The sequence below is a fragment of the Anser cygnoides genome, chromosome 9, assembly GCF_040182565.1.
Source record: "Anser cygnoides isolate HZ-2024a breed goose chromosome 9, Taihu_goose_T2T_genome, whole genome shotgun sequence".
Lineage (NCBI taxonomy): Eukaryota > Metazoa > Chordata > Aves > Anseriformes > Anatidae > Anser > Anser cygnoides.
The window spans coordinates 4834496-4845971 of record NC_089881.1 but is presented as its reverse complement, the minus strand read 5'-3'; the positions used below and the strand labels follow the sequence as shown (position 1 = coordinate 4845971).

The 11476-nt window shown below is 41.1% G+C and overlaps 1 protein-coding gene across 9 annotated transcripts in view; it reads left to right on the top strand.

Annotated features, from left to right (window-relative positions):
• Positions 1-397: 397 nt before the first annotated feature.
• LOC106036260 (guanylate cyclase soluble subunit beta-2-like) overlaps positions 398-11476 on the top strand; it is a 22555-nt gene continuing 11476 nt past the window's right edge. For 2 of the 9 annotated variants that reach the window (XM_067002489.1, XM_067002488.1), the window contains exons 1-9: positions 403-774; positions 1218-1291; positions 2129-2223; positions 2417-2577; positions 3051-3150; positions 4329-4549; positions 4637-4802; positions 6406-6509; positions 8678-8894. In XM_067002489.1, coding sequence (XP_066858590.1) covers positions 772-774; positions 1218-1291; positions 2129-2223; positions 2417-2577; positions 3051-3150; positions 4329-4549; positions 4637-4802; positions 6406-6509; positions 8678-8894 — 1141 coding nt within the window. In that variant the 5' untranslated portion in view covers positions 403-771. Of the gene's footprint in view, positions 775-1217; positions 1292-2128; positions 2224-2416; positions 2578-3049; positions 3185-4328; positions 4550-4636; positions 4803-6405; positions 6510-8677; positions 8895-11476 lie in introns of those variants that run through there. The other 7 variants (XM_048063033.2, XM_048063034.2, XM_048063035.2 and 4 more) reach the window with 7 other exon arrangements.

The window sequence follows — 11476 nt, the reverse complement described above, 5'->3', positions numbered from 1 at the left end:
CTGGGCTCTCTGCGAGGGTTTCTGACCCTGAGGGTGGCGGGCAGCCCTTCTGGACTTGTTTTCTTACGCTGTCCCTTTCAGCAGATGGATGTAATGTGCAAAAAAAAAACCCCAAAAACAAAACAAAACAAAAACCAACAACCCTGTTTCTCCTTCTCGCAGGCCCAGGAGAAACATACAGGGACTTAGGCTGAGCTCCACGAAAGCCAGGTGAGCACAACCAGCTGCACCCAACACTGGGCAACGACGCGATGCGCTACGGGGGATGCCACAGCACGGGCAGCCAACAGACATTTCAGCTGCCACGCTGGCGAGCGTCAGCTCTCACAGGTACACATTTATATAAAAATTTGGTATCACCCAGGAAAGACAGAGACCAGCAAAGACATTTGCATCCCACGGACACCCCTAGGACATCCCAGCAGGCCTCCAGCCTGGGGCGCGCATGGGGTGCAGAGCTTTGGTCATTTCTCCCAGCAAACGCCCGGTGCGGGGACCAGGGGGGCCCCCCAGAGCCCGTGGGACTGAAGGGAGGGCAGGGCACAGGCTCTGCTTGTCACACAAAACCATCGCCCCGGCTCGGCGCTGGGGCACCCGGCCGGGCCCGGCCACCTCCCCCCGGGCGGGCCGGGGGCGTGCGGGGAGGCGGCCCCCGGGCGGCGGCTGAGGGAAGGAGGCAGGGAAGGGAGGGAAGGAGGCAGGGAAGGAGGCCGGGAGGGAGGCAGGGAGGCCGGCAGGCGACGGGCTCCGGCTCAGGAGGTTGGCGGCAGGATGGTGAGTGGCCCCGGGGGCTGCGAGGGGGCCGGGGCGGGCGGCGCGGCGCGGGGGCACCTCGGGGCGGGCAGCTCGCACCCTGTGTTTTGTACCCCCCAGCGCCTGGTTCGGCAGCCCTAACCCCAAAACGACAGCCAGGGCAGAGCCTCCGGGTCCTGCAGCCGCCGCCGGGAGCTGCTGGGGCTGCGGCACGGCCCCGCAGAGCCCGGGCAGGGCGGTGCTGGGCCCTCGGCTGCAGAACGGCACGGGACTGCCCGCCCTGCTTTGTACAAGGATGGGGCAAAGGGTATGATCGCTGCTGGGAGGCGTAAGGGCTGTCAAACGTTGTCACTTCTGCGGTATAAAACCAGCAGTGGGGTCTTAAATGCAATAGGAGGGCATGTTTGGGCTGCAGTTTGAAAATCGGTGTAATCTCTTACATCTTCATGTGTTTGCTTTTGCAGTATGGATTTATAAACACGTGCCTGAAGTCTTTGGTGGTTGAAAAGTATGGTGAAGAAGTATGGGAAAAATTAAGGTAACGCATTTGCAATACATTTAATATATTTAAAGAAAATGTTCATGAACTTAGCAGCAGAAGATTATAATTTCTTGGCAGCTGATGTTTATCTCGGTTAATTTTTAGAAGTACCTAGCAGGGCAAAAGCAAGAGTTTCTTTCTTTGTAACAGGTCGTCAGCTGGTATTAATTTGTTATACCACATAATTAAGGATGATGTTTTGTCTTATGGGCAATTGTGCAATAGAGTCACTGTCTCACTGTGACAATATCAAAAAGTAATTACCCTGAAAAGGTATCATCCTTGTTATTAAGTCAGTTTCATTCCAGTACCTTCAGAAAAGTAGGTAAATATATGATCTTTTCCATTTCTATCATTACTTTATGAGCTTTTAGGTATTTTCCAAGACCTGAAGATACACAAATGATACTTAGATATATACATAAAATAGCCACTGAAGACAGTATAAAAAATCAGCAAGTTTTTGGTCACATCTGTGGAGACCTAAGAGCTTGACAATGCGGCTGTATTGAACAGCAAGCCAGGATACCAGAAGACAAGCTACCACTGTAATTGCTCTAGCACCTCCACATTATGATGCCCTAATCCTGGGAAGAATTTATCTTAATACCATAACATCAAATAGCAGAAATTTGGAAGTGGACACAATCATTCAGCCATTTTAAAGCAACGCTTTTAAACTATTACTGAAAATAGCATGTTCCAATATAACACGTGAAGGAGTTTAAGAAGTGGGTTAATAGCAAATAGTGTTAAATGAATGCTGGTTTAGTCACCCAAACATGTCATATTTACAACACCACTGAGACAAGAACATTGTCTTTCCTGTTACAGACTCCAGGCCGGAGTTCAGGATACTTTCTTGACTTTTGAAGTTTACAAAGATGAGATCACAATGCAACTTGTTGACAAAGCCTGCAAAGTATTAGGTATGTGTCACCATACCTAAAAAATGAGCCCTCCTGATTCAAGCCTGAGACTGCACCCACATTTTGGTCTCCTGTGCTCCTTGGAATGCATTCCCCACGTTGCAAATGTTCTGCATTTCCTCTTAATCTGTCTGACAGCATTGCAAGAATTTCCAAGACTTTTGTAGTCATTAGGATACTTTTCTTTTGCCAGGTGTTCCTGCTGACATGGTTCTGAGAGAGTTTGGAGAATATTTCTTTGAATTCTGTAAACGATCAGGCTATGATCACATGCTGAGAACACTGGGTGGAAATCTATATGAGTTCATAGAGAACTTGGATGCATTACACAGCTACCTGTCCCTCTCTTACCAGGCAAGTTCAAGCAGTAATTACTGAGTGAGTATAGGTGGACTCTGCCAGAGTTTGCAACACAAAGAAGAGCATCTCATTGGTATGAACAAGTAAGGGAGAAAGATGCTCTAACAGCCTCTCCTATGTTCTGAAACTGATTACTACAAAATGTTAGGACAATATTTTTATTTTTATTTTTATTTTTATTTTTATTTTTATTTTTATTTTTATTTTTATTTTTATTTTTATTTTTATTTTTTTTTCTGAGTAGTTCTCAACAACAGATCAATAGATATTATTTAGTACACAGACTGTAATAAATAGGAGATGGCTCTTCAGAGTTGAGCATATTTAATTTTCTACATTTCAGCTTGTTCGTATTACTGCTTATTTTGTTAAGGCACATGATGCTTTTGTGCAAATGGAATTCACCATGTGCCTTATCAGAGAAGGATACTGAAGGTTTTGTGTTGTTTTGCTTTGTTTTTCCTCAGGAGATGAATGCACCGTCTTTTAGAGTAGAAAAGAATGAAGATGGGTCAATGCATTTACATTACTATTCAGATAGAAGAGGTCTATACCATATTGTGCCAGGTAATCAGATAGAGTACAGAGTACAGATCATCTGGTAAGCAATATAAATACAGAGTAATATATTTGCAGATATAATTTGCTCAGGTTTCAGAATCTTTTTTCAGATGAGGACTGGTCGTGAAATTGAAGCCTGGTAAAGTTTAGTCATCAGACATCCAGCCTTTGTATTCCCCTGACTGCCTGATCACTCATAGCTCCCAGTGGCTTCACCAGGATTCATAACTTGCCAACCCAGCCTTAAGTGTCTGTTTGTGCTGTAGAATTTCTAGAGAATTCCTGTAGAATTCCTTTTGTGGAAGTAAAATTAAAGTTCATGGTGTGTTTTGTTTATAGCTGTTGATTAATTCTCAATAATTCATACTCCTTAAATTATAGTGACTAGAAATTATAGTTGATTTAAGGACATACATACATACTCCTGCAGAACATGCAGTTTTGCAAAACTACTGTTCGACAATGCTCAAAACTGATCCTTATTTTAGCATTTATAGGAGTAAAGATCTTTAACTTGGGGAATCTCCGCAATTATGCAAAGGTTAAACATCTACAAGTCTGTAAGAGATGATCATATTCATTTATTTCCTAGATGCTTCTGAATAACAAGTTTATCAAAATTTCCCCCTTTATCAAAACTCGTATTCCTATTGGAACACAGGGCTACTTGGAATTTCAGACACAGCTTTTCATGTCATTGTCCAATATTTCACCAAATAGTTAACTAGAAATGAGAAGACTGATAATGCATCTTCATGAAATACTTTCTTTCAAAAGAAAATATTCTGCAGTTACTGAAATAGATTGTTATAGCAGAATCTCTTTAGACTCTGTGTGGTTTTGAGGTTAATGGGAATTTATATTATTGCTATTTATGACTATTTGGCCACCTTATTCAGATACCCTGCTGAGCTTTTTTCTAGTGAAAATAAAGCATTTGTCATCAGACAAAGTAAACAAACAAACAAAAACCAACAGTAGCTTTTGAGAATATCTTGTTATACACATATTCTTACCATGACAATGGTAGTAGGAATGAAATAGGTAACTGCAGGTCGCCTTCTTCTTCCAGACTCATTTGGAAAAGTAATTCCTGAAACAGTGAAATTCCATTGTGAGCTCTCTAAAAGGAAAATTGAAAGGTTTTGTTCTTGGTAATATTTTGTTTTTTGTTTCACCTTCAGGAATCATTGGTGCAGCAGCCCTGGATTTTTTTAACATTGAGATTTCAATGGAAATAGTCAATCAAACAGAAGAAGAAGAAAGAACTGGGAAAAAAGAGCATATTGTTTTCCTTGTCACTCAAAACCCTGTACTTCCATACGAAGAAAGAAAGAAATATTCTTCCTCACCTCCATATCTTGCTGACTCTGAAAAACAAAGTGAGACCCAACTGAATAATGAGGTATTTTAATATTCTTTATCATTATATCATTAAAATATGATTAAAATAAAACACCCTTGAAAAATCCTTTTGGGTTTATTTCAACAGGACCCTGAAAAAGCCAAGAATACAATTAGAGACAGAGGAAACTTGGTTTGTCCTGTCAAGAAAAGTCACTGGAAAACAATAAGAGGAATAATCACATTAGGAAGAGGTGAGAGATCATTCAGAGGGAGTTTGTCATCATTTATGAGTCTCTTTAATAAGAAAAACAGTAAGTCTTGCTGTCTTCACCCATTCATCCATTTCAAAGTTACCATTTGTACTTCCTCTGCATATTTTCAAAATGTTTCTGGTTACACTTCTTCCAGAGTTAGACTTTGGTAATCCAAAAAAAAAAAAATAATAAATTGCAGATAATAAGCATGCTTAATAATGACAGATACTGAAATGGAATATGACCTGTCGCTTTTGTCTCATAAAACAAGGTCTTCTTCAGCAAAGTATTTTCCAATAAAATGGCATTGTGTGGTACATCTGATACTTCCCTTTCATGTCACATTCTCTAAACTGATGAATTTAAAGAATGCTGTTTTAACTTGGTAACTGCTATTTCTTTACAATTGTAGTAAATTCTGAAAGCCAAATTACACCTTCTACTACCCAAAAATCTACTGGTAGTAGTCTAATAATCTCTGTTTGTACCTGCTGGGAAACCAGAAAGTGTTACCAGTATTGTTGTCGTTAGGATCTTTTGATTCCTCAAGAGGAATTATAATCCAGTTTAGTATGACACTACTGTCTAGATTCTAGGAGAGACTGAAAAAGTGAAATGATATCATCCACTATAATGCCAAATTTATTGCAAGAGCAGATATATTGAGAAGTTAATAGATATTCAAAAGCAAATTTTGGAGTAGCACTGTTATTTAGAAAACAAACAAACGACAAATCTTTAACAATAAAGACTAGAAGTTATCAAGAGCCTGACTTTGAAAGATGACGGAAGCATACTGAATTTCACTGAAGCAGTAAGAGGTCTTCAAGTTGTGTTGTAAATTCATAATCTTTGCACCAGTATCCTGAGTGACTTCAGCATGTGTTATCAAACAATTTACTGGAGTAACTGTAATAGCAACCTTCTGTTAAAAAGAGATCACTTGAAACAATCAACCAGTTGGTTATTGTGAGCTACTGGAGAATGCTTGTGTATACTATGAAGTCAAGGAATTAAGGTGCTCCAGTCAAATGAAAACTTCTGACTATTTTGCCCATTTTATTCTGAATATTCATCATAAAAATAATTGCTCGCTAGCAAGCACAACCTTCCACGTAAATATTGTGACTGTTCTGAAAGATATTCAGGGTAAGTAAAATAAAAAACAAACAGTAATTTGCTCTTTGTGCTGTGGACTAACGTTCTTTGTACAGGAGATTAAAATCCAGATCCTGATGAGATTTTTCTTCATAAGTATTCATAAGTGGCTGGCAAAGTATATTAAGTCCACTTCTGTATACACTTTTATGGGATATATTTGTGTTATGTTGCTGTGACATCTGTAGATTCACAGAGCAGCAATATCTACAGTTGCTCATCTAGTCCTACTGTTTCCACATAATTTCATGCATTTAGTGCTCTGCGTTTTCTATGTGGTTAAGTTTTAAATTTGGCCAACTCAGATTAGTTGCTAATCAGCTGTGTATTAAACTGCACAGCATTCATCACAGATGTACGTATATTTCTGGATCCACACACGGTTTACTTTGTCTTAACTCATTATGATACAGAGTCCTATCTTACTGAATGCTAGAAAGTAATGCTGAATGGTTTTATGAGGTGTAACCTGATTAAAAACAATACATTTATCTTCCTACAGGTAAACTCCTGAGAGGATTTGACCCTGTTTATCCCAAGAGTCTCTGGATTGACACAAAAACATTTTGCAATGGGCTTCCTTTTCATATGGTCTTTGACAAAGAGGTAGGACAACCATATAGTAAGGGCATTTAATTTCTCAAAAGCATATAGTTGTTTTCTTCTGTTGTGACTGTCCTACAGTTCATCTCTGTGTTTGCTCTTTATGCAGTGCACGTTCATTTGTGGCATTTACAGAATTGCTTTTTATAAAGATACGAAATAAAAGTCGCTCATAGTAACAGAATCTTGATCATTTCAAATAGGAATCTCCTTTGACTTCATTGAGATTCCCACATATGAAACAGTTGCAAATATGCTACCAAGGTATATTGCAACAGTCTACCAAACACAGAACAGAATTTTCTGAAGTTTCTGGCATCTTTCCTGTCCTTGGATATGTGAGAGACATGACCCATCCTTTAAACTGGCTTTGTACTTACAGCTAGTCACACTTCTCCCAGTTAACAATCTATCCGAAAGCTTGTAAGGCTTTGATTGCATCTGAGGTTCTATGTGCTTTCTAAAACTCCACATTAGGAAAACCCAGAAACCTACTAAATCAAGCAGCACGCAGTCTCATCTAGTAGGAACTGAACCCAAAAATGTCTTCAGTTTCCAATTCAGCTCTCCTCTCCTATACACACACATTCTCTACAGCAGTGGAATTGCGTTTCCCTTTGCAGGGACTGCTCTGTGGCTAGTTTCCAAATAGCCTGGGTCCCCAACAAGCTACAATACCTCTTGCTCTCAGTGTTGCACAGAATATATTAGCTTAACAGAGGAGCAAAGAAAGGAGAAATTTAGAATGGGCCTGCAGAAGATAGCTGAATGCAGCCACTCAGAACCATGTTCTGGCATCATGCTGATAGAGGGCGTGTCACTGTCTATGTTAGCCAAAGGTTAGCCTTTTAAGACAGCCAGTCAGCATAATTTGATAAAAATCCTGGTGTAGAAAAAAGGCAAGTCCTGTAGCCATTATTGGTAGCTGTGTCAGAACTTCAATAACCCTGATGACAAGCAATGATCGCAGAGCGGGCATTTCTTTAGGAGTTAAGCTATCATATATGGTCATCAGGCTAAACGAGAATGACTGAAACCTTATATAGTAATGGTTAAAAGAAGAAATAAGAAGGTAACCATCCTTTAGAAAACTAAAAGTTGCCAAGACATTTTGTACCACAGTTATTTTCTTTTTAGAATGCAGGACGCGTGCTGGTATCTATTTCTCTCTTGCAGCTACATACAAGGCTGAGATGTTTTATCTTCATATATACATGTATGTTACATCGTGTGTATATCTGTATATACAATACATATAAAAGTATACCTGTTTAGTTTTAAATTTAAAAAAGCATTAGAGACATCCCTCTTGAACATTCCCATACAAAGCTAGATGTTCATAACAGCCATGGGAAATTAGGGCTTCCTGCAGCTGCCACGTGGCTGGAGAAGCAGGGCCAGGGAGCTGTGGGGGTTCTCTTACATCACATGCCACCGCTCATCCCAATGAACTGCTACTGCTGTTAGTAGTTGGGGAAAGAAGGAAAGAAACTATAGTCTCCTCTCTCTTCTTTCTGTCCCCTAGGTAGTCCGAGGCTACAGCATAAATAATAAACTATATATATATATTTTTGTATGATCTGACACTTGCCAAATGAGGAAGAGAGCCCTGAATCACAATACAAATTCCCCATACTTTTCTGCAAAGTTACTATAACGTTGATGCTCCTTAGGGAGCAGTGAGAGGATGCAAAAGAGTGAAAGATCCTCCTAAGTCTGAAACACTTTTTTCTCCAGAACGCTAGCAAGTATACTGAAAATTACTCCATGCATTATCGCCCTACAGTATATTGCCATGAAACAATGCACTTGCTTCTCCTTCCCTCAGTGGTATGCTTAAGTGTGCTGGAATCAACACAATTACATTAGGCCTACACAAATACAAGCAATAATAAGAGCAGACACCAGGGGGGGAGGGGGGTCGTTTTTAACAATTGATACTGAAGAGCATTTGGATAATAACGCCTTTCTGTGGGCTGCCTTGCTACGAAGAAAACGCATTCAGAGCTTTGCAGTAATATGCTAATAAGATAGAAACTTCGCTCAGAAATAATCTATGTAGTATAGCAAGGCTGGGTACATATACTTGTATAAACAATGATCAGCTGAAGCTTAGCCTGAAGCCAAACAGGATATGGATTATAACCCGTTGTCCATATTTTCTTTTTAAGCTCAGAGTGAAGCAAGCTGGGGTGAGCATTCAAAAGATTGTACCTGGCCTTCAGACCATGGGCATCTGCTTGGATCAGTATTTCAGTATCGTTCACCCAGAAGTACCCTTCACCATCTCTAGCATTCAGAAATTTATCAACAGCCAATTTGTTTTCCAGACTAGGAGAGAGATGATGCCAGAGTCATGGAAACAACGGCCAATGCTAGAGCTTAGAGGTACTTCACTGTTTTCAGTAGCATAAATGTTCATATTAAATGAAGAATATTGCTGGAGTTGAACTAATGCCTTTCTATGGACTCCCAGCTTCACATATAAATAGTCTTGTTTTGCAGTGAGGAGAGGATTAGATGACTCTGTTTACAGAAATAGTACTTCAAGATGCTTGTAGACAAATTCTGCTATTACTTCACCAGAATTTGAAGGCTTTCAGTTAGAAATAATGGTAGTGTTCCCATTTGAAAGGCTTGGAAAGACTGTTTTGCTGCAAAACATGTATCTTTGCAGGTTTCCTGGCAACAGGGACAAGGCCAAGGTAGGATTAGATCATTTTCTGAACTAACCTCTAGTCTTGGCCGTTCTCAGAATCAAAGAATTGACTCAACTCCAGCTGAGTTTGGGAGAGACCTCTGGAGATTACCCAGTCTATCCTCCTTCACAGCAGGGTCAACTAGAACAGGTTGCTCAGTACCATGTCTAGTTGGGTTTTGAATATGTTCAAGGACGAAGACCCCACAGCCTCACCCAGCAACCCATTTCAGCGTTTGACCACCCTTACAGTAAAAACAAAACAAAACAAAACAACTTTTTTCCTATGTTTAAATGAAATTCCCGCATTTCAATTAGCAGCCGTTGTCTCTTGTCCTTCCATTGAATACCACTGAAAATAGTCTTTTTCACTTCCTCCCATCAGGTGTTTATGCTTATTGATAAGCTCCCCCTGAAGCTCGTCTTCTATAGGCTGAACAACCCCAGCTCTCTTAGCTTCTTTTCATGTGATAGTTGCTATAAGTCTTCCTGGGTCCTCCATCCTTTACTACTTGAAGTAACATTTACTTTCTTCCAACCCTCGAGAATATCCCCCAGTTACCATGGCCCCTCAAACCTATCAAAAGTGGCCTCATAATGATGGTGGCTACCTCCCTCCACACCCCTGGATGCATTACATCAGGTCCCATGGACTTCAGTATGTCCAATTTTTTAAATATTTGCTAACCTACTGTGCCACGGATAAGTCTTCATTATTCCAGACTTCCCCACTGCTCTCAGAGGCATGGAATTCCTGAAGGATAATTCTTACCAGCAAAGAGTGAAGCAGAGAAGACACTGAGTACCTTGGACTTTTCCATGTCCATTTTCAGCAGTTTCCTTGCCCAGTTCAGCAACAGGTCCATGTTTTCTCTACTCTTCCTTTTGCTGCTGATATAGAAGCTCTTCTTTTTATCCTTGATCCTCAGCATCCTTAGCAGATGCAACTGCAGATGTGCTTTGGCTTTTTTAACCCTCTTTCTCCCAACTTCACCTCTTGTATTGGTTTTAATTTAGTCAAGAGATCATTGTTCGTCCATGCAGGCCCCTGCCACATTTGCTTGACTTACATCATCTGCACATCAGGATTCACCATTCCTGAGCTTGGAGGAGGAGATCCTTAGAAATCAACCAGCTCTTCTGAACCCTTCTTCTTTCCAGGACTGTATCCCATGCAATTCTTCCAAGCAGATTCCTGAAGAGGCCAAAGTACAGTCTCATGGTCTTGTTTTTTACCTTGTTTGTTCCTCCTAGGAGCCTGCACTCCACCACGTCATGGTTACTGCAGCCAAAGCTGCCCTCAGGTTTCACATCTGTAGTTCCACCCTGTTTGTAAGTGTTGGGTCCAGCAGAGCACCTCCCCTTGTTGGTTCATCAGTCACCTGTGTCAGAAAGTTTACTTAGTCCAGAAACCTCCTGGATTGCTTGTACCTTTTTGTGTTGTCCTTCTAGCAGTTATCAAAGTAATTTTAAGTCCTCCATGAGGACCAGGGCCTGTGGACATGAAGCTTCTTCCACTTGTTTTAGGAAGGTCTCGCCTACTTTTTCTTCCTGAGCAGGGTGTCTGTCATCACAATGTCACCCACATTGGTCTGTCCTCTAATTCTTATCTATGCACTGGCTCATCACCCAACCATAGGCAGAGCTCCATGCACTCCCCTTACTTTTTCACATGAAAGGCACCTCTCCCACCTAGCCTGCCCGTCCATCCTAAAGAGTCTGTGTTCATCCTTTGCAGTCCTCCAGAACTATCCGACCAAGTCTCTGATCCCAAAGACATGGTAACCCTGTAACTGCACACAGACCTCTAGTTCCTCCCGTTTTACAGGCACTTCAGAGAGACACCCAGTCATGGTGATTTCCCATAATAGCTATGAGAGTTTCCCCCATGATGCTGCCCTAAGTATTTTTCTTTGCAGAGGTCAGAAGTAGTAATTTAAGCATTTATTCTGGGGCAACCTCAGCAGAATGGTTGTATTGTCACTCTCGGTTTTGGTTGGGATTCACAGCCAGTTTTTCTGTGAATCTCCCCAGTGCTTAACTAAGGCCTTCAGTTTCTCCGTGGACCTGTGGAAGGTGGAAGGGACACAATGCCAGCCCTCAGAGTCAGCTTCTGGTATTGCTGCCACCAGGCCCAGCATGGCAATACAGTGAGCTGTGTAAAACTAACTGTCTAGGTCTCACCTCCCTGTAGCTCTGCAAATCAGCATATCCACCTGAAATGGAATCACTTTGCATTGCTAAGAATTTTCTTTGATAAAGAAATTACTTC